The sequence below is a fragment of the Macaca mulatta genome, chromosome 19 (assembly GCF_049350105.2).
Source record: "Macaca mulatta isolate MMU2019108-1 chromosome 19, T2T-MMU8v2.0, whole genome shotgun sequence".
Taxonomy (NCBI): Eukaryota; Metazoa; Chordata; class Mammalia; order Primates; family Cercopithecidae; genus Macaca; species Macaca mulatta.
The window spans coordinates 10,393,537-10,421,497 of NC_133424.1; the positions used below are offsets into that span (position 1 = coordinate 10,393,537).

The following is a 27,961-nucleotide window of genomic DNA, read 5'->3' on the forward strand; positions in this document are numbered from 1 at the left end:
CATAGTCGAGCTTATCCAGGAATACAAGGTTGATGTAACATTCGAAAAGAAATAAATACAGAGACCACATTTAGTTAATTTATTTATTTTTGACAGAGTCTCATTCTGTCACCCAGCATGCAGTGCAGTGGTGCAATCTCCGCTCAATGCAACCTCCACCTCCTGGGTTCAAGCGATTCTCCCGCTTCAGCCTCCCAAGTACCTGGGATTACAGGTGTATGTCACTACACCCAGCTCATTTTTGTATTGTTAGTAGAGAGAGGGTTTCACCATGTTGGCCAGGCTGGTCTCGAACTCCTGACCTCAAGTGATCTGCCCACCCCTGCCTCCCAAATTGCTGGGATTACAGGCATGAGCCACCGCACCCAGTCTGATCACATTTTAGAAAAGTACCCTTCCATGCATTCACTTCTTCAAGCTTGTTTTTTGAGATGGGGTCTTGCTATGTTGCCTAAGCTGGTCTAGAACCCCTGGGCTCAGGCCATCTTCCCAAGTAGCTAAAACTATAGGCATGCATCACCACAATGTTTCATTGAAGTATTTATTAGGTACCATCATGAGTTAGGTGCAGTTCTAGGTACTTGAGTTTTATCAGTAAATAAACATGATCATCAGAGGATGCGCAGGAAGCATTTAACAAATTCAAGAGGAATTCAGCCCCATAAATTATGAAATATTGGGAAATCATTCATCATGTAAAAACTGAATATAAAGAAAAAACCTTTCCTGCAGAAGATAACCTCTTCAAAAAATAAAAAATAAAAAGCTACAGCCAAGCCAATAAAATGGAGCGCATATCTCACCAGAACTGCAAAGACAAGTATGCTGGTATTATTACTTTTAGTTGGTGTTGTGCTGCAGGTTGAAATCAGTACAGTAAAGCAAGAAAATATTTAGAGAGCTTCATCACATGAATTTTGGGCATCACTGTTCAGTCCAAAGTATTTAATGATTCTTTTCTCTTTCCACATAGACAATCAGATAATCTGTAAATAATGACTCTTAGTTTTCCACTTCAGGAATTATATACCTATACATGTATACATGTATATAATATACTTCAGGAATTATATACATATATATATATATATATATATAGTGACCCCGGTGACCCCCAAATTTCATACGAAGCTCCAAATCCCAGTGTGACTGTATGTGAAAAGAGAAGGGGGCGGGGTGGGGAGGGGAGACCGACTGACCTATTTGTTGGTCTCCATCGTGTGAAGACATGAGGAAGTGGGCACTGACATGCCAGGAAGAGCACTCTCACCAGAAGCTGACCATGCTGGCACTCTGATCTCAGACTTCCAGCCTCCAGATATGTGAGAATATAAATTTGTGTTTCGGGACAGATGCGGTGGCTCAGGCCTGTAATCCCAGCACTTTGGGAGGCCAAGGCGGGTGGATCACCTGAGCTCAGGCCTGACTAACATGGAGATCAGCCTGACCAACATGGAGAAATCCTGTCTCTACTAAAAATACAAAATTAGCCAAGATTTGGGATGCATGCCAATTATCCCAGCTACTTGGGAGGCTGAGGCAGGAGAATTGCCTGAACCTGGGAGGTGGAGGTTACAGTGAGCCGAGGTCACGCCAGTGCACTCCAGCCTGGGCAACAAGAGCGAAACTCCATTTCAAAATAAAAAAAAAACAGAAAAAAGAAAAACACATTGTTTTTTTAACCTCATTTGTTTTAAATTAAATGAATTTGTAAGCCATTTGGTCTGTGGTATTCTGTTATGGATGCCCGAGCTGACTACCGCAGATTTTGGCACTGAAAAGTGAGGTACTGCAATTAAAAACAAACAAACAAAAAAACTAAAAATGTGAAGCAGCCTTGAAACTGACAAATGAGTAGAGGCTGGAAAAATTCTGATGTGCAAGCTGGAAATAAGGTTGGTAAGGGTGATTCTGGTGAGGTGTCATTGGGGAATGAGGAACATGCTATTTGCAAATGAAGAAAAGACAACCCTTGATATGAAGTCGTGAAGAACTTGGCAGAACTGTATTCTAACATTTAGTGCAAGGTAGAGCTTGAGAGACATAAAATTGGGTATGTATCACTAATATCTGTAATTACAGTGTTAAAGGACACAGGAAGCTTCATTCTTCCTGACTACTTACAAGAAAATGTGCTGGGAACAGGCCTCCCAAATATGGCCATAAACAGGTCATGAGAAACTGGCCATAAACACAATCTCTGCAGCACTGTGACATGCTCCTGATGGCTATGACACCCACGCTGGAGGTTGCTGGTTTACTGGAATGAGGGCTGGGAACACCTGATCCACCCAGGGCAGAAAACTGGAGAACTGCTCAAGGCATTCCTAAACCATAAACAATAGCATGAGTGATTTGTGCCTTAAGGACATGTTCCTGCTGCAGATAACAAGGCACAGCCTGTCCCTTTCATTCCCTCAAGGGATACATTTAGCTAATCTATAATCTATAGAAATAATGTTTATCACGGGCTTACTGTCAGTAAATACTCTGTTGGAGGCTCTCAGCTCTGAAGGCTGTCAGCCTCGATTCCCACTCTGCACTCTAGTTCTGTGTCTGTGCCTTAATTCCTCTAGCGCCGCTGGGTTAGGGTCTCCACCACGGAGCTGGTCTCGGCAAAAATGCAAAAGAGGAGACCTGAATTGCAGAAGAAATAGTTAAGGAAAAAGGAACCAGAACTTGTAGATTTGGAAAATTCTCAGCCTATCCATACTGCAAAAATTAGAAAACTTGTACTGAAGAGAATCCTCAAAGTGTGGCTGAACAATCATTTATTTGATAAAGAGATCATGAGTGGGATTCATGGACTATATCAATCATCTTAACAGAAGAGAGAAGAGAGAATGGATTATACTAGAAGATACACTGCCACTTACATTGTGCCACCTAAAATGGACAGAGAGGACAGAACAGAACAGGCAAGGTTGTCACACTTCTTGTAAAAAGAAGGGGACACAGAAATAATCAGCTATGAAAGTGCACTGGCAGTTAAGGATGGTTTCATACCTGCCATGCTCTGCAGGATCCATGGGAACAGAAGAGTCCCTTGGAGGAGCATCTTTTTAACAATCCACCTCTGGGGCCTACATCTTAGCTTCTGGTAAATTTTGACATAAATGTGCCACACTGGCAGCCACTAACCAACAGGGGCTGGGATCAATCTACATGATGTATCTCATACAGAACTTGTTAACGCTATGATCTTAGGAGTCTAATCACTAATGTGAGGCAGCCTGCAGTACTGACCTCACCATCCATGACCCTTCTTCACAGATGCCCAGACTCAGGCAACCATGAAGTTGTATTCAGAACCTGTAGGTTTAATTTCAGGCCCTCAGGATGGCATCTAAGGCCAATCCATGAGCCATTACAACCTCCGCAAGGCATTTAGGACAAATCTGATGATCTCTGCGCTGCCAATAATTAAATGTGGCAACCAATGGACTAGATGGTAATACTCATACCCTTACATTCATAGGATTTCTCCCCAGTGTGAATTCTTTCATGCATACTTAGGCATGAGAAAACAGCAAATGCTTTCCCACATTCTTTTTTTTTCTTTGGGGTGGGGAGGGGACGGAGTCTCGCTCTGTCGCCCAGGCTGGAGTGCAGTGGCATGATCTCAGCTCACTGCAAGCTCCGCCTCCTGGGTTCACGCCATTCTCCTGCCTCAGCCTCCCGAGTAGCTGGGACTACAGGTGCCCGCCACCAAGCCGGGCTAATTTTTTGTATTTTTAGTAAAAACGGGGTTTCACCGTGTTAGCCAGGGTGGTCTCGATCTCCTGACCTCGTGATCCACCCGCCTCGGCCTCCCAAAGTGCTGGGATTACAGGCGTGAGCCACTGCGCCCGGCCTGCTTTCCCACATTCTTTACATACGAAGGGTTTCTCTCTGGTATGAATTTGCAGGTGAACATTAGGGGTGAGGAATACAGAAGTGCCTTCCCACATATCTTGCATTTACCTTTCTCCACTGTGAGTTTTCAAATGTTTACTACGATGGGAAGAAGTAATGAAGGTCTTCCCACATTCAACACATTCATAAGGCTTCTCTCCTGTGTGAATTCTTCTATGTTGAGTAAGCGTTGAAGATCTATTGAAGGCTTTCCCACATTCCTTACACTGATAGGGTTTCTCTCCAGTGTGATTTCGTATGTGTATAGCAAGGCCTGTGTATTGAGTGAAGGCTTGGCCACATTCCTTACATTCATAGGGTTTTATTCCAGTGTGAGTTCTTACATGTTGAGTAAGGTGAGTTGATCTAGTGAAGGCTTTCCCACATTCTGTACATTTGTGTGGTTTTATTCCAGTGTGAATCTGAATATGAACATTAAAGGATGAGGAATTTCTAAAGGATCTTCCACATTCTTTACATTCAAAGGACTTCTCTCCTTTATGAGTTTTCGCATGTGCAGAAAGTTGAGAAAAATTAGTGAAGGATTTCCCACAATTCTTAGTCTTTTCAGATTTCCTTCCAGTATGAACTGTTACACATTGCTTTAGGTGTGAGGAAGGTGTGATGGCTCTCTCACATTCCTGAAATTCACAGAGTTTCTCTCCAATGTGGATTCCCATGTGATTATCAAGGCTCGCAAAATACTTAAAGCCTTTTCCACATTCCTTACATTTGTATGGTTGTCTTCCATTGAGAATTTCAAGATGTACAGCAAGGCCTGGAGTTAAGGTGAAAACTTTTCCACATGGATTAAATTTGGAAAGTTCCTGTCCAACAGAGGCTTCCTTGTGCACACTGAGGACGTCTTTTCCGTAACAATTACCCTCAGAAGTGTTCCCTCCATTGTGAGCTCTCATGTGTGTCTTAAGGCAAAACTGTTCACTGAAGACCTCTCCACAATTCTCACAGAGTTTCCATCCACTGTAGTTTCTTGTCTGCTGAGGAGGGGATAAAGGATTTAAAACATTTTCAGACATATAAAGAGATTTCACCCATCTGAACACATAAACATTATTTTGATGACAATTATTATTTTACTTTTTCATGTTTAATTTTCTTTTTTTTTTTTTTTTGAGACAGAGTCTTCTTCTATCTCCCGGCCTGCAGTACAGTGGTACAATCTCTGCTAACTGCAACCTCCACCTCCCAGGCTCAAGTGATCCTGATGCCTCAGCCTCTCGAGCAGCTGGAAATACAGTTGTGCACTACCGCACCGGGTAATTTTTCTATTTTTTTGTAGACACAGGTTTTGCCAAGTTGCCCAGGCTGGTCTCAAACTCCTGAGTTCAGGTGAACTGCCTGCCTCGGCCTCCCAAAGAGGTAAGATTACAGGCATGACCCACCATGCATGGCATGTTTTACTTTGTTCAGAGTTGGGGTTTTGCTCCATTGCCTGGGCTTTAGTACACCGCTGTGATCATGGCTCACTGTAACCTCAAATGCCTGGCTGGGTTCAAGTGATCATCCTGCCTTAGCTTCCTGTGTAGCCAGGACTATAGGCATGCATCATCACGCCTGGCCAATCTTTCGATTTATTTATTTATTTATTTTTGAGATGAAGTCTCACTTTGGCTGGAGTGAACTGTCGCAATTTCAGCTCACTGCAACCTCCGCCTGCTGGGTTCAAGCGGTTCTTCTGCCTGGGCCTCCCGAGTAGTATGTGCAACCACACCCAGCTAATTTTCGTATTTTTACTACAGATGGGATTTCACCATGTTGGCCAGAGTGTTCTCAAACTCCTGACCTTGTGATCCGCCCACCTCAGCCTCCTAAAGTGCTGGGATTAGAGGCGTGAGCCACCGTGCCCGGCCTCAATTTATTTTTATAGAGACAAGGTCTTGCTATGTAGCCTAGGCTGGTCTCAAACTCTTCAAGAAACACCATGTCTCAGCCTCCCAAACTGTTGAGATTACAGCCATGAGCTGCCAAGTCAGCCTACTTAGATAAATCTAATTTTTACAATTTTTCTTCCATGGTCTCATTTCCTACCCTCTTGATTTCTTGCCAGAATTCTATGCCACTGGCTCTAATTGTTCAACACAAACAAACAAACAAACAAAAACACTGTCTTTTTTTGATTGTTGGGGGTGGCTTGAGACAGGGTCTCACTCTGTCACCCAGGCTGTGTACCATGGCACAATCACAGCTCACTGCAGCCTTAATCACCCAGGCTCAAGCCATCATCCTGCCTCAGTCCCCCAGGGAGCTTGGATTACAGATGCATGCCAACATGCCTGGCTAACTTTTTGTTTTTTGTAGAGACAGGGTCTCCCTGTTGCCCAGGCTGGTCTTGATCTCCTAGACTCAAGCAATTCTCCTGCCTCAGCTTCCCAAAGTGCTGGGATTACAGGCATCAGCCATTGCAACCAGCCAAATTGTATAGATTTCATGAAACTGTTTAAATCCTCAATGTCTAGTTACGTATGTGGGAATGTGTACTTGTGGGTATTTTGAAGTGACAAGTTATACAGGTGTGGAACATCACAAAATTCATCACATTCAGACTCTCTCCAGAGACCCTGCTCCCTCAACGGTGCAGGCTACTTCTCTCAAGTATCTCTCATTTGTGCTGTTTCTTTTTCACTGCAAACTCCACCTCCCGGGTTTAAGCAATTCTGCCGCAGCCTCCCAGGTAACTGGGATTACAAGTGCCGCCACCAAACCTGGCTAATTTTATATTTTTAGTAGAGACAGAATTTCACCATGTTGGTCAGGCTGGTCTCGAAGTGATCCACCCACCTCGGCGTCCCAAAGTGCTGGGATTACAGGACTCACTTTCTTTTCTGACTTCCCTCCTTTTTTTTTTTTTTTTGAGACAGTCTCACTCGGTCGCCTGGGCTGGAATGCGGTCGCCCGGGCTGGAATGCAGTGGTGCAGTCTTGGCCCACCGCAACCTGTGCCTCTGAGTAAGTGATTGTCCTGCCTCAGCTTCCAGAGTAACTGGGATGACAGGTGCCCACCAACACACGCAGCTAATTTTGTATTTTTAGTAGAGATGGAGTTTCACCATGCCGGCCAGGCCTGTCTCAAACTCCTGACTTCAAGTGATCCACTTACCTTTGCCTCCTAAAATATTGAGATTACAGGCATGAGCCACCACATCCAGGCTCTTTTTAAAATCAGAGATGGGATCTTGCTATACTGCCTAGGCTGGTCTTGAACTCCTGGGCTCAAATGATGCTCCCACCTCAGCCTCCCAAGTAGCTGGGATTACAGATGTAAACCACACCACTAACTGGGCTGATTTTCTAGAATGGAATTCTCAATCTTTTCTGAGAGAGGAAATTAAGAAATATCCCTCATGGCCTGGCACGGTGGCTCACGCCTGTAATCCCAGTACTTTGGGAGGTTGAGGCAGGTGGATCACGAGGTCAGATCAAGACCATCTTGGCTAACACAGTGAAACCCTGTCTCTACTAAAAATACAATAAATTAGCTGGGCGTGGTGGCACATGCCTTTAGTCCCAGCTACTCGGGAGGCTGAGGCGAGAGAATCGCTTGAACCTGGGAGTTGGAGGTTGCAGTGAGCTGAGATGATGCAACTGCACTTCAGCCTGGCAGAGCGAGACTCTGTCTCAATTAAAAAAAGAAGAAAAAAAGAAATATCCCTCATGAATCTTACCATTTGTATGCCAGTAAATATTTGATTCTTCAAAAAACCCTGCTGAAGTGATGACCGTTTGGTTCTAGGTTGTATTTCCCATTCTGAAGTTAAGCAGAAAAAGAAATCTAAGGGTTTAGAGAAGAAATGTGTTAGTTTAAAATGAGTCATTTGTCCTTGTTTTCAAATTAAACACAATAAGAAAATAAAAGCCACAGGCCAGGCACGGTGGCTCACGGCTGTAATCTCAGCACTTTGGGAAGCCGAGGCGGGTGGATCACAAGGTCAGGAGATCGAGACCATCCTGATCAACATGGTGAAACCCCATCTCTACTGAAATACAAAAAAAAAAAAAAAAAAAAATCGGCCAGGCATGTTGGTGCGTGCCTGTAGTCCCAGCTACTCGGGAGGCTGTGGCAGGGGAATCACTTGAACCTGAGAGGTGGAAGCTGCAGTGAGCCAAAATCGAACCACTGAACTCCAGCCTGGGTAACAGAACGAGACTCCATTTCAAAAAAAAAAAGAAAAAAGGAAAAAGAAAATAAAAGCAAGAGAACCTTGAGGATTTTGGTATGTCAAAAATTTGGCTATAAGGATGTGGGATTTATTACACAACTGATGTGTTTAGATAGTTTATTACAAACTGTTTCTGCGAAAACTACAACTGATGGGGAACAGGAAGAGAAGATTATCAGGAAAGGAAAGTAGGAAAGATCAGGATAAAGAGCATATATCAAAATAATAAACTTAACAAAAAAACAGAACAGCTACAGGAGGCTGAGGAAGGAGAATGGCAAGAACCCGGGAGGCGGAGCTTGTAGTGAGTAGAGATCGCGCCACTGTACTCCAGCCTGGGTGACAGAGCGAGACTCCGTCTAAAAAAGAAACAAACAAAAAACAGAACAGGTAGCTTTGTTTGACTAGATGGAAAATAAAAGTCAGAGATATCTGAAAGTCTGAGAAAAATAGCTTAAATCTTCTGAGGAAAAGTGGATTTTAAAAAATCTTTTTTTGTTGCTGTTGAGTTGAAGTCTCATTGTCGCCCAGGCTGGAGTGCAGTGGCGCAATCTCAGCTTACTGCAACCTCCCCGTCCTGGGTTCAAGTGATTCTACTGCCTCGGCCTCCCGAGTAACTGGGACTACAGGCATGTGCCACCGTGCCCGACTAATTTTTTGCATTTTTAGTACAGACAAGGTTTCACCGTGTTAACCAGGCTGGTCTTGATTTCCTGACCTCGTGATCTGCCCACCTCAGTCTTCCAAAATGCTGGGATTACAGGCGTGAACCACCGTGACCGGCCTAGTCTTTATTTTTAGGATTTTTTTTTTAGAGATGAGGTTTCACAATGTTGCCAATGCTAGTATCAAACTCCCAAGCTCCAGCAATTCTCCCACCTCAGCCTCCCAAGTATCTGGGACTATAGGTGCAGGCTACCATGCCAAGCAAAGTGATGTTACTTACCCACAGAGGCCAGGTTCATGTAGTTCTCCAGCATCACATCTCTGTAGAGGTATTTCTGAGTTGTGTCCAGTAAAACCCACTCCTCTGGGGTGAACTCCACAGCCACATCATCAAACGTCACTGAATCCTAAATCATCAAACACATGCTGGTTTGAGCCAATGAACACTTCCACCAGTGCTCACTGGAGAATGAGGAAGGGGAACCTTATACTCACTTATACGTGGTTCTCAGGTCTCCCATGATCTACTCCAGGGTTTAATGTCTCAGGAGCTCTTGTGTCTAAACAAGGTTGACCTCCTACAGGAATATGCCTTGAACAGCCTTTTTTTTTTTTTTTTTTGGTGACAGAGTTTTGTTCTTTTTGCCCAGGCTGGAGTGCAATGGCGCAACCTCGGCTCAGTAGAACCTCCACCTCCTAAGTTCAAGTGATTCTCATGCCTCAGCCTCCCGAGTAGCTGGGATTACAGGCACACAACACCATGCCTGGCTAATTTTTGTACTTTTAGTAGAGATGGGGTTTCACCACATTGGCCAGACTGGTCTCAAACTTCTGACCTCAGGTGATCCGCCCACCTTGGCCTCCCAAAATGCTGGGATTATAGGCGTGAGCCACCTTGCCCATTTGAACAGCACTTCATAAAAATTTTTAAAAATCTTTTTTGTCTGATCTATTTATTTTTAATTTTTAATATTTTTTAAAAATTTTAGAATTTTTATTTTTGATTAGAACACTACTTCCTAAACATGAATTTTTATCTATCTAGCATCTATCTCTCTATCTATCCAATCTGTTTGTTTATTTACATATAAAGATACGGTCCCACTGTGTTGCCGAGGCACAATTGCTGCTTACTGTAGCTTCGATCTCCTGGGCTGAAGTGTTCCTCCCACCCCAACCTTCTGAGTAGCTGGAATTAAAGGCATGAGTCACTGCACACTGCTTACACTTTATCTCAGCACAACCAGGTTAGGAGCTCTTCCTATCCCATTGGTCTCTATGTAGCACACTCCTGAGCACACTGCAGATAACTGATAAATGCTGATGAGTAAATAAATTATTTGATAAAAGGACACTTTCATCTGCCTTATCACCTGTCACCCCACCCAGCCATGTAAGAAAAATGCAGTTGGCACCATGAAAGTCATGCTGAAGTAGTAATTACTGAGTTACCAGGATGATTTTCAAGTTAACACTTTATGTACAGGAGATTTCATTTCCTGGGGAAATTCATCTGGGGACTCAGTCTTTGAGTAAGGCTTCATTTGCTCTAAGAAAACTCCGGAGATGAGTCTGTCTAGAGGAAATGTGTGTACTGGATGTAAGTATGTCATTTTGTATAATGGTACATTGTCTGTTTACCTGATAAGAATTTGCCAGGTAGTCCTCCACCATCCTTTCTACCTTCGTCTTTTCTTCAAAACGGCAGACTGGTTCTCTGGAAAAAAACCCTAGTGGAAAATTAAGAAGGCATTGAGAAGCCAGAGCTGCCCATCCTAACCACATTCTCATGCCTAGAAGTCATTCCATCCTAGCCTGAAATTCCCATATGCTTCTGCACACTTAAGAAAACTGCATACACGCAACACTGCCACGAAACGCCATAGGAGTCCTGTGTTAGCTAGACCCAGAAAAGCAGATGTGGGCCGAGCTGCCTGTTGGGTAAAGGGTAATAGTTTCATTTTACAAGGAAACTTATACCCTGAAAAATGTGACTCTCTATCTGCCCATAGTAGTAATACTCATGAAGCTTATGTAGCACTTCCTAAGGCACACAAACCAGGGCTGAATTATAAAACAGCATCCTGGCTGGGCACAGTGGCTCATGCCTGTAATCCCAACATTCTGGGAGGCCAAGGCGGGCAAATCACTTGAGGTCAGGCATTCAAGACCAGCCTGGCCAACATGGCAAAATCCCGTCTCCACTAAAAAAAAAAAAAAAAAATTACAGGAGGGTGAGGCAGAGAATTGCTTGAACCTGGGAAGTGGAGGTTGCAATGAGTTGAGATCATGCAACTGCACTTCAGCCTGGGTGGCAGAGTGAGACTCCGTCTCAGAACAAACAAACAAACAAACAAACAAACAAACAAACAAAAATTAGCTGGGCAAGGTGATGCGTGCTTGTGGTCCCAGCTACTTGGGAAGCTGAGGCAAGAGAATTGCTTGAACCCAGGAGGCGGAGGTTGCAGTGAGCCAAGATTACACCACTGCACTCCAGCCTGGGTGACAGAGCAAGATTCTGTCTCAAAAAAATAAATATAAATATAAATATAATAAAACAGCATTCTGTGTCTCACGTCAATTCCTTGTAAAAGAACTAGCAGCAGCCGGGCACGGTGGCTGATGCCTGTAATCCCAATACTTGGGAGGCCAAAGCGGGTAAATCACCTGAGGTCGGGAGTTCAACACCAGCCTGACCAACATGGAGAAACCCGTCTCTACTAAAAATACAAAATTTGGCTGTAGTCCCAGTGACTTGGGCGGGTGAGGCAGGAGAATTGCTTGAACCCAGGAGGTGGAGGTTGCGGTGAGCTGAGATCGCGCCTTTGCACTATAGTCTGGGCAACAAGAGCAAAACTCCATCTAGAAGAAGAAGAAGAAGAAGAAAAAAAAAAAGCAGCATACCTGTTCAGGCCCAGCTCACTGGACTCTTATGTTGTAGAGGGCGACCTAAAGCAGAATCTCTGAAAAAGAGCATCAACAAGGACTTACCAAGGGACAAATCAATGGCTGACATCCTCTGAACCTGATGGTGAGGTGTGCCTCAATGCTGTCTTCCTTGATGCCAAGATCGCCTCAGGGCAGCTTACGAATCTAGGTGAATAGAGGCAATCCCATTCTTCTATGTACAGGGTTATCTGAGGTCCTGTTCACACCAATCACCAAACAACAAGCATCAAACATAAGTCACTGAATATTACGCATCAGATTTCTCTCTGCAGGTGATAGATGTGAAAGCCACCAAAAACTGTACACTTGGTATCACCACTCAGTAATGATAGCATTAATAACAGCAACTGACATTTACTGAGGACTAGTGTGTCAGAAGTAGCTCTGGTAGCTTTACATATACGTGCTCACTTATCATAACCATCATTCCCAATAGCTATCATTACCTCTATCTATCTATGAACCTATCTATTGAGATAGGGTCTCACTCTGTTGCCCGGGTTTAAGTGCAATGGCATAATCATAGCACTCTGTGGCCTAGACCTTCCGGGCTCAAGTGATCGCTCCCACCTCAGCCTCCTGAATAGCTGGGACCACAGGTGTGCATCATCAAGCCTTATTATTTTATTATTATTATTGTTATTTTGAGACAGAGTCCTACTGTTGTCCAGGCTGAAGTGCAGTGGCATGATCTGGACTCACTGCACCCTCTGCCTCCCAGGTTCAAGCGATTATCAGGCCTCAGCCTCCTGAGTAGCTGGGATTACAGGCATGCACAACGATGCCTGGCTAATTTTTATTTATTTATTTATTTATTTATTTATTTATTTATTTGGCAGAGTCTTGCTCTGCCGCCCAGGCTGGAGCGCAGTGGCGTGATATCCGCTCACTGCAAGCTCTGCCCCCTGCGTTCATGCCATTCTCCTGCCTCAGCCTCCCAGGTAGCTGGGACTACAGGTGCCCGCCACCACGCCTGGCTAATTTTTTTGTATTTTTAGTACAGACAGGGTTTCACTGTGTTAGCCAGGATGGTCTCAATCTCCTGACCTAGTGATCCGCCCACCTCGGCCTCCCAAAGTGCTGGGATTACAGGCATGAGCCACCGCGCCTGGCCGATGCCTGGCTAATTTTAGAGACAGGGTTTCGCTATGTTGGCCAGGCTGGTCTCGAACTCCCGTCCTCAAGTGATTCTCCCACTTCAGCCCCCAAAGTATCTGGGACTACAGGTGCACACCACTGGGTCCGGCTACTTTTTTGTATTTTTAGTAGAGACAGGGTTTCACCAGGTTGCCTAGGCTGGTCTCAAACTCCTGGGCTCAAACAATCCTCCCACCTTGGCCTCCCAAAGTGCTGGGATAATAAGCATGAGCCACCATGCCTGGCCCATTACCTCTACTTAATACTGGAAAAAACCTACATTCAAATAATCCTAGTAATTGGTCTGATATTTAATCCTACAGCCTGATCTCCTGTGGATGCTGTTACCCCCGAGGATGACCAGAAGACAGTTCAGACCTGCACAGAACAATTCAGCAGTCACCAGCCACGTGTTATTGATAACTTCATTATGTACCTAAGATGACTGAAGAACAGAATTTAAAATATTCAAAAGATGGCCAGGCGCAGTGGCTCACAAGTGTAATCTCAGTACTTTGGGAGGCTGAGGCAGGCACATCACCTGACGTCAGGAGTTCAAGACCAGCCTGGCCAACACAGCAAAATCCTGTCTCTGCTAAAAATACAAAAATTAGCCAGGCATGGTAGCACGTGACTGTAATCCCAGCTACTCAGGAGGCTGAGGCAGGAGAATTGCTTGATCCCGGGAGGCAGAGATTGCAGTGACCCGAGATCACGCCACTGCACTCCAGTCTGGGACATAGAGTGAGGCTCCGTCTCAGAATAAAAGAAAATAGAGCCGGGTGCAGTGGCTTGCGCCTGTAATCCCAGCACTTTGGGAGGCTGAGGCGATGAATCACAGGTCAGGAGATCGAGACCATGCTGCCTAACACAATGAAACCCTGTCTCTACTAAAAATACAAAAAAATTAGCTGAGCGTGACAGCATGCACCTGCAGTCCCAGCTACTAGGGAGGCTGAGGCAGGAGAATTGTTTGAACCTGGGAGGCAGAGGTTGCAGTGGGCCAAGATCACGCCACTGCTCTCTAGCCTGGGAGACAGCGAGACTCCATCTCAAAAAAAAAAAAAAAAAAGAAAAGAAAAGAAAAGAAAAGAAAATACAGACAATAAAAAGAGTGGCCTTGAGCTGATGCCATATTCTGGGGACCCAAAAGACTACTGTGGGCCACTACCAAAGTGGAAGCTTATGGTAGTCAGGTGGCAGATGGTGACTTAACACTTGTACTTATTGAGGGCCTACTTGAACTATGGACCCCTTCCATGATTATTTCCCCAGTTCCTGAATATATAATTGAAATACATGAATTTTTGGGTACTAGCAGCATCCCTAAAATTGGCTATCTGATTAGTAAGGCGAGGAACATTATGGTAGAAAATGAAAACTAAAGGCATTCGGAATTCCCCATCCCCTAAGATAATAAACTAGAAGTGAAACCTTCCTGTGGAACTGCAAAGAATAATGTCACCATAAAGGACTTGAAAGACCCCAGGGTCATGAAACTCACTACATCTTCATTATCATTAAACACACTACTCCGCCTTGTGCAGAAGTCACATGGATCTTGGAGAATGACTGGACTACCATAAACTTAATCACATGGTCACCCCAATTGTAGCTGCTGTCCTTTTTACTTGTGAGGGGGAGCAGAGTCTCACTCTGTTACCCAGGCTGGAGTGCAGTGGTACAATCTTGGCTCACTGCAACCTCCGCCTCCCGGGTTCAAGCAATTCTCCTGCCTTAGCCTTCCGAGTAGGTAGGACTACAGCGTGTGCCACCACGAGTGGCTAAGTTTTGTATTTTTAGTAAAGATGGGGTTTCACTATATGGGCTAGGCTGGTCTTGAACTCCTGACCTCAAGTGATTTGCCCGCCTTGGCCTCCCGAGGTGCTGGGATTACAGGTGTGAGCCACTGGGCCTGGACAGCTGTTGTTCTAAATGTAGTATCTTTACTGAAAAGAATGAACACAACAGTTGGCACTTGGTATACAACTAATGTAGATAATCGCCTTATCTCTATGCCAATTTGAAAAAACAGCCAGAATTGGCCGGGTGCGGTGGCTCACGCCTGTAATCCCAGCACTTTGGGAGGCTGAGGCGGGTGGATCACGAGGTCAGGAGATCAAGATCATCCTGGCTAACACGGTGAAATCTCGTCTCTACTAAAAATACAAAAAAAAGAAAAAAAAAATTAGCCGGGCATGGTGGCGGGCGCCTGTAGTCCCAGCTACTCGGGAGGCTGAGGCAGGAGAATGGCGTGAACCTGGGAGGAGGAGCTTGCGGTGGGCCGAGATTTCGCCACTGCACTCCAGCCTGGGTGACAGAGCAAGACTCTGTCTCAAAAAAGAAAAAAGAAAAAACAGCTACAATCACTCATGGCCTCCAGACTACATAAATTCTCCTTCCTGTTCACTTCCAAAATATAGTCCTCAATGTTCCTGACATTCCAAAAATCATCACACTGGTTGTGTAGATTTTTTTTTTTTTTTGAGACAGAGTCTCACTCTTGTCGCCCAGGCTGGGGTGACAAGTAGCATGATCTCTGTTCACTGCAGCCTCCACCACTGTAGCTGTTGTTCTTTTTTCTTTTTCTTGAGATGGAACATTCCAACATTATCTTGTACATTTCTTGCACTGTTTAGGTCATGAATGTAATCATATATGTGATCTAAGGACTTCTGGGTTTCTGCTGTTTTTGAAAAGTTTCTCAGGGCCAGGTATGGTGGCTCACACCTGTAATCCCAGCACTTTGGGAGGCCAAGGCGGGTGGATCACAAGGTCAGGAGATCGAGACCATCCTGGCTAACACGCTGAAACCCCATCTCTACTAAAAATACAAAAAATTAGCTCGGTGTGGTAGCACATGCCTGTATTCCCAGCTACTCAGGAGACTGAGGCAGGAGAATCACTTGAACCCGGGAGGCGGAGGGGTGGAGGTTGCAGTGAGTGGAGATTATACCATTCCACTCCAGCCTGGGCGACAACGTGAGACTCCATCTCAAAAAAAAAAAAAATCTCATTACTTCTTTCAGTAATTTCCCATTTGCTTTTTCTATTCTCTCATTCTAGAATGCCTTGTAGCTGGATATTGAAACTTTTTGCTTAACTCATATGTTATTTAATTTACATCCTTTCCAGCACTCTTCTTTTTAAACTGAATCCTGTGAAAAATTCCTTAACTTAATCTTTGAGATCTTTCTTCTTTTTGAATTTGAGTAGTTATTGCTATGAATTTCCCTCCTAGCACTGCTTTCACTGTATCTGTCCATTCAGGCTGCTATAACAAAATACCACAGGCTGGTGGTTAATAAACAACACAAATTTATTTCTCCCAGTTCTGGAGATTAGGTCAAAGATCAAGGTACAGTCAGATTCAGTGTCAGGTGAAGGCCCTTTTCCTGGTTCACAGACAGCCATCTTCTTGAAGTAACCACATACAGAAGTGGCATAGGATCTCTTTGGGGTGTCTTCCGTGAGGGGGTAATCCCATTCTGCAGAGCCCTCATGACCTCATCACGTCCCAAAGTTCCCAGCTCCTAATACAATCACTTTGGGAGTTAAGATGTCAACATATGCAAGTTTGAGGAGACAAAAATTTAGACCACAGCAACATCTCATAAATTTTGGTATGCCATGTCTTCGTTTTCATTTTTCTCAAGATGTTTTCTAATTTCCCTTGTAGTTTCTTGCTTCACCCATTGGTTGGTAAGGAGTGTGCTGCTTATAATAAAACGTATTTGTGGGCTGGGCTTGGTGGCTCATGCCTGTAATCCCAGCACTTTGGGAGGCCAAGGCGGGAGGATTACCTGAGGTCGGGAGTTAGAGACCAGCCTGACCAACATGGAGAAACCCTGTCTGTACTAAAAATACAAAAAATTAGCTGGGTGTGGTGGTGGCGCATGCCTGTAACCCCAGCTACTCAGGAGGCTAAGGTGGGAAAATCACTTGAACTTGGGAGGCAGAGGTTGCAGTGAGCCGAGGTCGCGGAACTGCACACCAGCCTGGGGAACAAGAGCAAAACTCCATCTCAAAAACCAACCAACCAACAAAAAAAACCAAACAAACATATTTGTGAATTTTCCAGTTTTCCTTCTGCTTTTCACTTCTTGTTTCATTCTATGTGTTTGGAAATGGTACTTTGTATTGCAGTCTTTCACATGTCATTAAGACTTGTTTTGTGGCCTAACATATGATTTCTCCTGGAAACTATGCCACATATGCTTGAGGAAAACGTGTTCTCTTCTGTTGTTGGGGGGGGGTTGTGCCTGTTAGAGCCAACGAGTATACAGTACTTGTCCTCTTTCCTTCTTGATATTATTGGGTGGCTGTCCTACCTATTAAATTGAAAGTGGTATATTGAGGTCTCCAATTGTTATGCAGAACTGTCTATTTTTCCCTTTAATTTTGCCAATATTTACTTCATGTATTTTAGGCTCTGTTGTTTGATACATATGTTTATATTTTTTATCTTCTTGATGAATTTTACCTTCTATCAATATATACGGTCATTCATTGTCTCTTCTATCAGCTTTTGACTTCAAGTTTACTTTGTCTGATATTAGTGCATCCAGCCAAGTTCTCTTTAGGTTACTATCTGCATGGAATTATCTTTTTCCGTTATTTAACTTTCAACCTCTTTTGTCTTTAGATCTAAAGTGAAGGACAGCTGGGCGTGGTAGCTCACACCTGTAATCCCAGCACTTTGGAAGGCCTGGGCAGGTGGATCACCTGAGGTCAGGAGTTCCAGACCAGCCTGGTCAACATGGTGAAACCCTTTCTCTACTAAAAATACAAAAATTAGCTGGGCGTCGTGGTGGGCACCTGTAATCCCAGTTACTTGGGATACTGATGCAGGGAGAATTGCTTGAACCCAGAAAGTGGAGGTTGCAGTGAACCGAGATCTCACCATTGCACTCCAGCCTGGGCGACAGAGCGAGACTGCATCTCAAAAACAAACAAACAAAAAATCAAAACAAAAACAGTGAAAGAAAATATGCAGTTGGATTGTGTATTTTAATCCATTTTGCCAAATGATGCCCTTAGATTGGAGAGGTTAACCCATAAACCCTTCATATAATTACCAATAAAAAAGACTTACTTTGGCCGGGCGCGGTGGCTCAAGCCTGTAATCCCTGCACTTTGGGAGGCCGAGATGGGCGGATCACGAGGTCAGGAGATCGAGACCATCCTGGCTAACATGGTGAAACCCCGTCTCTACTAAAAAATACAAAAAAAAACTAGCCGGGCGCGGTGGCAGGCGCCTGTAGTCCCAGCTACTCAGGAGGCTGAGGCAGGAGAATGGTGAAAACCTGGGAGGCGGAGCTTGCAGTGAGCCGAGATCACGCCACTGCACTCCAGCCTGGGCGACACAGCGAGACTCCGTCTCAAAAAAAAAAAAAAAAAAAAAAAAAGACTTACTTTGCCACTTTGTCACTTGTTTTCTGTATGTCTTACAGCTTTTTTGTCCGTCATTTTCGAAATTACTGCTTTTTTTGTAGTGACGTATTTTTTTCTTCTCATTTTGTGTATATTCTATTGATATTTTCTCTGTATTTACCATGGGGATTAAATATAACATCCTAACATCCTAACATTCACTGCACGGTCCACTTTTCCAGGCCTCACTCTTCTCCTATGCTGTTCTTACTACAATATAGGGAAAATTCTACTTAGGGGAATTTTAAAAGCAATTAAACTTTTCAGCCACAGAAACTGAGACGCCACAAGCTGTCATGGACAGTAAGACACATGGAAAGGCAATCTCATTTTCATGTCATTCATTTCAATTTCTCTGCTAGTATGAATTCTCTTGTGTGATTCAAGTGATTCTCCTGCCTCAGCTTCCCAAGTAGCTGGCGGTGGCTCATAACTGTAATCGCAGCACTTTGGGAGGCCGAGGCGGGTGGATCACAAGGTCAAGAGATCAAGAACATCCTGGCCAACATGGTGAAACCCCGTCTCTACTGAAAATACAAACATTAGCTGGGCGTGGTGGCATGTGCCTGAAGTCCCAGCTACTCAGGAGGCTAAGGTTGGAGAATCTTGAACCCGGGAGGCAGAGATTGCAGTGAGCCAAGATCGTACCACTGCACTCCAGCCTGGGGACAGAGCAAGACTCTGTCTTATTTAAAAAAAAAAAAAAAGAAAAAAGAAAAAAAAAGAGGGTTTCTGTGGCTACAAAGAAATGAAAAAACTCCAAGGAGATGGTAAGAGAATCAAATTTCCATATCCACAACACCTTTCTCCTTAATCTGCCCAGCACGAAGAAAGTGGAAATTTCTACCAATTCACAGTTTCTACGCTGGAAAAAACTGAAATCAAGGTGGACACCCATCTTCTCCACCATCCTAGGTTTCCTGGTAAAAGATCAGTCCCTCCCTGTCTCAACCCACAGGAAGCATCACAAGTGTCTGAAGGGAGAAACATCCCTGAGGATATCCAGGGACAAAGAAGGGAGGCAGGACTACCATTCCCAGCCCTGGAAACTCTGTTTTCTAACTTGGCCAAAGGAGAAGTCAAATCAGAGTGGCTGTTCAGGTGCACCATACTGTGGGGGTATTCTACACAGGTCCCCGGGCAGAACACACAGCCAGCCTTCCCACATCGCTGGGATATGCCCTTTGGGACTCCCCAATACTGGATGGGCAGTATTCTTGACTGTTTGCTAGAACAGAAGCAAACATGGGTTTAAGATTCCATTTAGTGCTGAAAAGGAGGCAGTGACCTAGGGAAATTTTAAAGAAAGGAAATCATTTTGCGAGGCCAACACAGGCAGATGGCTTGAGCTCAGGAGTTCAAGACCAGCCTGGGCAACATGATGAAAACCTGTCTCTACTAAAAAGTACAAAAAGTAGCCAGGTGTGCTGGCATGCACCTCACCTACTCGGGAGACTGAGGTGGGAGGACTGCTTCAAGCATGGGAGGTAGAGGCTGCAGTAAGCCATGATTGCACCACTGCACTCCAGGCTAGGTGACAGAGAGAGAGAGCTTGTCTAAAAAAAGGAAAGAAAAGAAAAGAAAAAACCAAAAGAATTTAAGAGGCTGGGTGCTATGGTTCATGCCTGTAATTCCAACATTTTGGGAGGCCAAGGCGGGTGGATCACTGGAGGTCAGGAGTTCGAGACCAGCCTGACCAACATGGAGAAACCCCATCTTTACTAAAAATACAAAATTAGACAGGCGTAGTGGCACATGCCTGTAATCCCAGCTACTTGGGAGGCTGAGGCAGGAGAATCGCTTGAATCTGGGAGGCAGAGGTTGTGGTGAGCCGAGATCGCACTACTGCACTCCAGCCTGGGCAACAAGAACAAAGCTCCGTCCCAAAAAAACAAAAACATTATACAATGGAACATTGTTTTGGTTTTGGTATGTTGACAAACCAAAATCTATGGGATAAAAGCAGTACTAGCGGAGAAGTTTATGGCAATAAACAGGTACAGAAAAAAGTAGAAAAATTAAAAAAAAAAAAACAACCTAATGATATCCCTTAAGATACTAGAAAAGCAAAAACAAACCAGATTCAAAATTAGTAGAACAAAATAAAGACCAGAGCCAAAATAAACAAAATTGAGAATAAAAAACAATACAGAAGATCAATACAACATAAAGTTGATTACTTGAAAAGATAAACAAAATCAACCTTCGGCTAGACTAAGAGGAAAAAAATGACCAAAAATAAAAAAATAAAAAATGAAAAAGAAAACAGAACAGAAACCACAGAAATACAACCAATCATTAGAAACTATTATGAAAAACTATATGCCAACAAATTGAAAAGCCTGGAAGAAATGGACAAATTCTTGGGTGCATACAACTACCAAGATCGAACCATGAAGAAACAGAAAACCTCAACACACCAATAACAAGATTGAAGCCATAACAAAATGAATCCCATGAAAGAAAAGCCCAGGACCTGATGGCTTCATTGCTAAATCCTACCGAAAACTTAAAGAACTAATACCAATACTACTTGAACTCCTCAAAAAAAATTGAAGAGAAAAGAATATTTCCAAACTTAGTCTACGAGGTGAGCATTATTCTCATATCAAAACCCAGACAAGACCACAACAACAACAACAACAAAATACAGGCCAGTATCACTGATGAACATACCTGCAAAAATTCTCACCAAAATACTAGCAAACCAAATTCAACGCATTAAGAAAATAATTCACCACAATCAAGTGAAATTCATCCTAGAAATACAAGGATGGTTCAACATATGCAAATCAATAAATGTGACATACCAAATTAACGGAACCAAGAACAAAAACCATATGAGATTTCCACAGATGCTGAAACACCATTCAATAAAATTCAATATCTCTTTTTGACAAAAGTCCCCAACAAACTGTGTATAGAAGGAATATACCTCAAAATAATAAAGGTCATATATGACAAACCCACATCCAACATCATACTGAACAGGGAAAAACTGAAAGTCTTTCCTCTGAGATCTCGAATAAACAAGGATGTCCAGTTTTACCACTTTTATTCAACATAACACTAGAAGTTCTAGCCAGAGCAATTAGACAAGAGAAACAAATAAAGGGCATCCCAACTAAAAAAGAAGTCAAATTAGCCTTGTTTGCCAATGACATGACCTTTTTCTCCTTAGAAACAGGGTGTCCCTCTGTTGCCCAGGCTGGAGTGCAGCTGTGATCACAGCTCACTGCAGCTTTGATTTCCTGGGCTCAAGCGATACTCCTGCCTCAGCCTCCCGAATAGCTAGAACCACAGTCATGTGTGACAATGCTAACTTTTCTTTTTTTTCTTTTTTAGAGATTAGGGGCAGAGGGGTCCTCAATATATTACCCAGGTTGGCCTTGAACTCCTGATTTCAAGTGATCCTCTTGCTTTGACCTCCTAAAGTGCTGGGATTACAGGCATGAGCCACCATGCTCAGCTGACACAATCTTGTATTTAGAAAAACCTAAAGACTCCACCAAAAACCTGTTAGAACTGATAAACGAATTCAGTAAAGGTTCAGGACACAAAATCAACATACAAAAAATCAGTTGCATTTATATACACCAATGGTGAACAATCTAAAAAAGGAATCAAGGAAGTAATCGCATTTACAATAGCTGCAAAGACTATAAAATGCCAGCACCAGGCAGATGACTCACAATTGAAAATTGTAATCCCAGAATTCTGGGAGGCTGAGGTGGGAGGATTGCTTGAGCCCAGCAGTTCAAGACCAGCCTGGGCAACATGGCACGGCTCGGTCTCTATTAAAAAAAAAAAAAAAAAAAAATTAGCCAGGCATGATGGCACACACCTGTAGATCTGGCTACTCAAAAGAGGCTGAGGCAGGAGGACCCCTTGAGCCCAGGAGTTCAAGGCTGCTGCATGAGCTACGATTGTACCACTGTACTCCAGCCTGGGCAACAAAGTGAGACTCCACCTATGAAAAAAAGAGAAAATAAAAAGTAACTAAAAGTGTGAAGGAGCTATACAAGGAAAACTGTAAAACACTGACGAAACAAACTGTAGAAGATACAGAAAAAAAATGGAAAGATATCCCATGCTTCTGGATTAGAAGAATATTGTTAAAATGACATACTACTCAAAGCAATTTACAATTAAGAGAAACCCTTATCAAAATACCAATGACATTCATCACAAAAATAGAAAAAAAATCCTAAAATGTATATGCAACCACAAAAGACTTCAAACAGCCAAAGAAATACTGACCAAAAAGAACAAAGCTGGAATCTTCACACTGCCTGACTTCAAAATATACTGCAAAGCTATCATAACCAAATCAGCATGGTACTGACATTAAAAACCACACACACACACAGATCAATGGAGGAGAACAGAGAACCTAAATACAAACCTACACATTTACAGACAACTCATTTTCAACAAAGGCACCAAAAGCATACAATGGGAAAATAACAGTCTTTTCACTAAATGCTGCTGGGAAAACTGAATAACCATATGCAGAATAAAACTAGATGCCATCTCTCAGCATAAAAAAAAATAAAGTCAAAACAGATTAAAGACTTAATTTAACACCTGAAACTATAAAACTAGTAGAGGAAGCCACTGGGGAAACAATCCAGGACATTGGTCTGGATAAAGATTTCTTCGGGAGACCTCAAAGGCACAGGCAACAGGAGCAAAAATAAACATATCAGATTACATCAAGCTAAAAAGCTTCTCCACAGCAAAAGAAACAATCAGCAAAGTGAAGAGACAATCTACAGTATGGGAGAAAATATTTATAAACTATCCACCTGGGATTAATAATCAGAATATATAAGGAACTCAAACTTGATAACGAAAAAAAATCCAATAAAAAAATGGGCAAAAGGTCACAATAGATGTTTCTCAAAAAAAAAAAAAAAATACAAATGGCCAACAGGTATATGAAAAAATGCTCAACATCACTAATCATCAGAGAAATACAAATCACACATAACCACAATGAGATATCTCACCTCATTTAGAGTGGCTTTTAGAAAAAAGAGAGTAACAAATGCTGATGAGGATGTGGTGAAAAGTTAATCCTTGTATGCAGGTAGTGGGAATGTAAATTAGTACAGCCACTACAGAGAACAATATTAAGGTGTGGTGGTTCATGCCTGTAATCCCAAAACTTGAGGCTGTGGTGGGAGATCACTTGAGCCCAGGAGTTCCAAACCAGCCTGGGCAACACAGCAAGACCTGTCTGTACACACATGCACACACAAAACCTGTCTGAACCTGGCAAGACCTGTATGCGCGTGCACATACACACACACCCACACACACAAACGGTCAGGGACAGTGGCTCATGCCTGTAATCCCAGCTCTTTAGGAGGCCAAGGCAGGCAGATCACTTGAGGTCAGGAGTTTGAGACCAGCCTGGCCAACATGGTGAAACTGTCTCTACTGAAAATACAAAAATTAGCTGGGCATGGTGGCATGCACCTGTAGTCCCAGCTACTCCAGAGGCTGAGGTAGGAGAATTGCTTGAACCCGGGAGGTGGATGTTGCAGTGAACCAAGATTGTGCCACTGCACTCCAGCCTGAGTGACAGAGTGAGACTCTGTCTCAAAAAATCAAACAAACAAACAAACTTAGCCAGGTGTATTAGTGGAGGCCTATAATCCTGGCTACTCAGGAAGCTGAGGTGGGAGGATCACCTGAGCCCAGGAAGTCAAGGCTGCAGTGAGCCATGATTATGCCATGGCACTCTAGTCTGGGTGACACAGCAAGACTACCTCAAAAACAAAAACAAAGTATGAGGGTTTCTCAAAAAATTAAAAATAGAACTACCATCTGATCTGGAATTCCATTGGGTATATATCCAAAAGAAAGGAAATCAATATATTTGAAGAGATATATCTACACTCCCTTGTTTACCGCAGCACTACTCACAATAGCCAAAATATGGAATCAACCTAACTGGTCGATAATGAAGGAATTAATAAAAAAAAAAAATTACGGTATATATAGACAGTGGATTACTATTCAGCCATAAAGAAGAATGAAATCCTGTCATTTGCAGCAACTGGATAGAACTGGAGGTCATCATGAAAGTGAAATAAGCCAAGCACAGCAGACAAATACCCCATATTCTCACACATGGGAGCTAAAAAAGTGGATCTCATGAGCATAGAGTACAGATTGGTGGTTACTAGAGGCCAGAAGTGTAGGAAGGAGACAGGAATAGAGGTTGATTAGGCTGCATGAGGTGGCTCATGCCTGTAATCCCAGCACTTTGGGAGGCCAAGGCAGGCGGATCACCTGAGATCAGGAGTTCGAGACCAACCTGGCCAATATGGTAAAACCCCGTCTCTACTAAAACTACAAAAATTAGCCAGGCATGGTGGTGCACCCCTTAATCCTAGCTACTCGGGAGGCTGAGGCAGGACAATCACTGGAACCTGGGAGGAGACAGAGGTTGCAGTGAGCCAAGATCATCCCACTGCATTCCATTCCAGACTGGGTGACAGCAAGACTCCATCTCCAAAAAAAAAAAAAAAAAAAAGAGGTTGATTCCTGGGTAAAATATACAGTTAGAAGAAATAAGAACTGGTGTTCAATAGATCAGTAGGGTGACTACACTTAACACTCATCTATCATACATTTCAACCCAGCTAAGAGAATAACTTGATGTTTCTACAATAAAGATAAATATTGGCCGGGCGCAGTGGCTCATGCCTGTAATCCCAGCACTTTGGGAGGCCGAAGCGGGCGGATCCCCTGAGGTTGGGAGTTCAAGACCAGCCTGACCAACATGGAGAAACCCCGTCTCTACTAAAAATACAAAAAAATTAGCCAGGCGTGGTGGCACATGTCTGTAATCCCAGCTACTTGGGAGGCCGAGGCAGGAGAATCACTTGAACCCAGGAGGCGGAGGTTGCGGTGAGCTGAGATCACGCCACTGTATTCCAGCCTGGGGAAAAAGAGCGAAACTCTATCTTAAAAAAAAAAAAAAAAAAAAGATAAATATTTAAGGTGACAGATATCCTACTTAACCTGATTTGATTATGTGAATGTATCAAATTATCACATGTACTCTGAAAATATGTTCATCTATTATGAGTCAAAAAAATTTCTTCTGGATTGTAAAATATGGTGTGGGAGATTCTGGGGCCACCAAGTCTGTGGGTAAAGGTATTCCCTTGTCTGGATCATGTAAAGACATCCCTGCAATATGTCACTCCAAGTTACTGCACCTAATACCACCTACCACTAAAAAGGAGCAATGAGCCATGACTATGCCATTGCTCTTCAGCCTGGGTGATCCAGCAAGACTCTGTCTCAAAAAAGAAAAAAAAACCCAGTATGGAGGTTTCTCAAAAACTACCACGTATAGACCTCTTGAATTTTGGAGGCAACATATACATTTGCAGGTGCTTTAACAAGCCCACACAGTTACCTGTAAGGATTCTAGTTTCAACTGTAGGCAAGAGCAATTTCAGGCAGCACCGCAAGCTTCCCAAGCACTTGGTCCACCTAATCCAGCAGACCCAATGATACTTAACATGTCCATGTTAAATAGCATGTTATTTATTGGAAGACTGTGGCACGTACCAACAGAAGATGTCGAGTACAGCCCTCTGGTATTCCAGAGTCAACCCACGTCCTCTTGTGCAGATTAACTGTTTTTTTTTTTTTTTGAGAAAGAGGTTGTGATTTGCCACTAGCACATGATAAGAGAACGAACAACTAATCATGGGACATGAAGTAACTAAGGCGGAACTAAGTAATTTGAGACTTTCTGGTCCCCAAAGCACGAAGTACATACTGTCACCTATTATCAAACAATGATTGTCAGCTTCTCCTCTGGACCCAATTCTAAGTTTGTAGGAAATCGCATGAAATAACGGAATATTTACACACACCCTGATAATCCAATCAGAAATATCTGATTGTATGACTTTCTAAGTGAGTGTGACTCTCTGAAAGTCAATATAATAGACAATAATAACTGTTCTAGGTAAAAAAAGACACTGAAGACACTAACAATTGCAATGTAAAACTCTTGAATGGATCTTAGATCCAAAAACACCCAAGAGCATACGTTGAATCAATGCGGAGAACTTCACTAATTACGCAAAGCAGACATTAGATGACATTTTTTATTCAAGTGAAATACTAGCATTGTGATTTTAGTATGACAGTGTCTTTTAGGAGGTGCATTACCAAGTATTTAAAGGTTAAGCATCACGTGTATAATTTATGCTCAATTTACACTCAAATTGTTCACCATAAGATTTGCCTAAGGAGAAAGAAAAAAAAACACAATGCTAAAAAATTAAGTAAATCTGCTATGTCTGCGTATGTCAGATGTTCAAGCTTTCCTTAGGATCAAATTTTTCAGGAAAAAAATATAAAAACTACACTTAGTCCAAACATGCTCTTAATAATAATAAATCATAGATACTAGATATTTTATTACAGTGATACTAGAAAAATATTCTGATTATAATAATAAATAATTCTAGTGTCAGTGTAATAAAGCCTCCATCCTTTCTTCCTGGTTCCTAGAGGCCTCTGTTTTGAAGCCCTGTGGGGAAGTACAGACCTAAGAACTTCAGATGAAGAGAATAGTTGAGTATTATGGCCTTCCTTTTTTCTTTTTTCTGAGACAGTTTCCCTCTTGTGGCCCAGGCTGCAGTGCAGTGGTAGGATCTCGGCTCAATGCAACCTCCGCCTCCCAGGTTCAAGCGATTCTCCTGCCTCAGCCTCTGGAATAGCTATGTAAGATACAATATATTTCTCTGAATTTCTCTTCAAAAGTTCAGCCTGTTAACTTCCTTGTTCTTTGTTCTCAAACTCAGTCCACTCTAATCAATAACTCACCTCTGTTCCCTTGGCTACCCATTCTGCACCTATTCCACTCTTCGAAACCGCACGTCCCACCATCGTGACTCACACATCACCCTACCCTTCCTTATTTGGGGAAAATATTCACAAATAGTCAATAGGGTCAGTTTAGATTGTGCGGTCCGACCCTAACCGATGGGGGAGTGACACAGAGGTAGGGACCCTGTCTTAGAAATAAAAACCCCTTCCCCTCCCTTACGCAGTGTACTCTCGCCATCGCTCCATCCATGAGACTCACCCTTCTACAGCAGTAAATTGCGTTGCTAAGAAAATTTTTGCCTGAGTGCTGGTTTCACTTTGCAGCACCAAGCATTTTATTTTTTTATCTCCAACAGCTGGGATTACAGGGGCCCGCCACCACGCCCGGCTAATTTTTGTATTTTTAGTAGAGACAGGGTTTTACCATGTTGGCCAGGCTGGTCTTGAACTCCTGACCTCAGGTGATCTGCCTGCCTCTGCCTCCCAAAGTGCTACAATTACAGGTGTGAGCCAGCGCGTCTGGCCGGGCTTTCTTAAGTAGAAAGGCTTGCAGTTGGTAACAACTAGAAAAAAAATAACCTGCAAGAAAATAAAAATAAAAAACTAAAGGCTTACAGTCTACATGTGTTCATATTTACATACAAAAATAGGCATACTCTAAACAACTATACGTTTTTTCCAGCTGAATGTAATGTGTCAAAAATAAGTGGCGAGTGGATCACTTGAGGTCAGCAGCTCGAGACCAGCCTGGCCAACATGGTGAAACCCCGTCTCTACCAAAAATATAAAAGATTAGCTGGGTGTGGTGGTGCACGCCCAGAATCCCAGCTACTA

At 43.2% G+C, this 27,961-nt stretch overlaps 1 protein-coding gene across 7 annotated transcripts in view; it reads right to left on the minus strand.

Annotated features, from left to right (window-relative positions):
* LOC710661 (uncharacterized) overlaps positions 1 to 27,961 on the minus strand; it is a 62,727-nt gene that overhangs the window by 10,196 nt on the left and 24,570 nt on the right. For 2 of the 7 annotated variants that reach the window (XM_028839263.2, XM_077977226.1), the window contains 5 exons: positions 11,729 to 11,882; positions 10,379 to 10,467; positions 9,018 to 9,144; positions 7,577 to 7,683; positions 70 to 4,892 (listed from right to left, as the gene is read on the minus strand). In XM_028839263.2, the coding sequence (XP_028695096.2) occupies positions 3,960 to 4,892; positions 7,577 to 7,683; positions 9,018 to 9,144; positions 10,379 to 10,467; positions 11,729 to 11,753 (1,281 nt within the window). In that variant the 5' untranslated portion in view covers positions 11,754 to 11,882 and the 3' untranslated portion in view covers positions 70 to 3,959. Of the gene's footprint in view, positions 1 to 69; positions 4,893 to 7,576; positions 7,684 to 9,017; positions 9,145 to 10,378; positions 10,468 to 11,728; positions 11,883 to 26,846; positions 27,707 to 27,961 lie in introns of those variants that run through there. The other 5 variants (XM_077977227.1, XM_077977225.1, XM_077977228.1 and 2 more) reach the window with 5 other exon arrangements.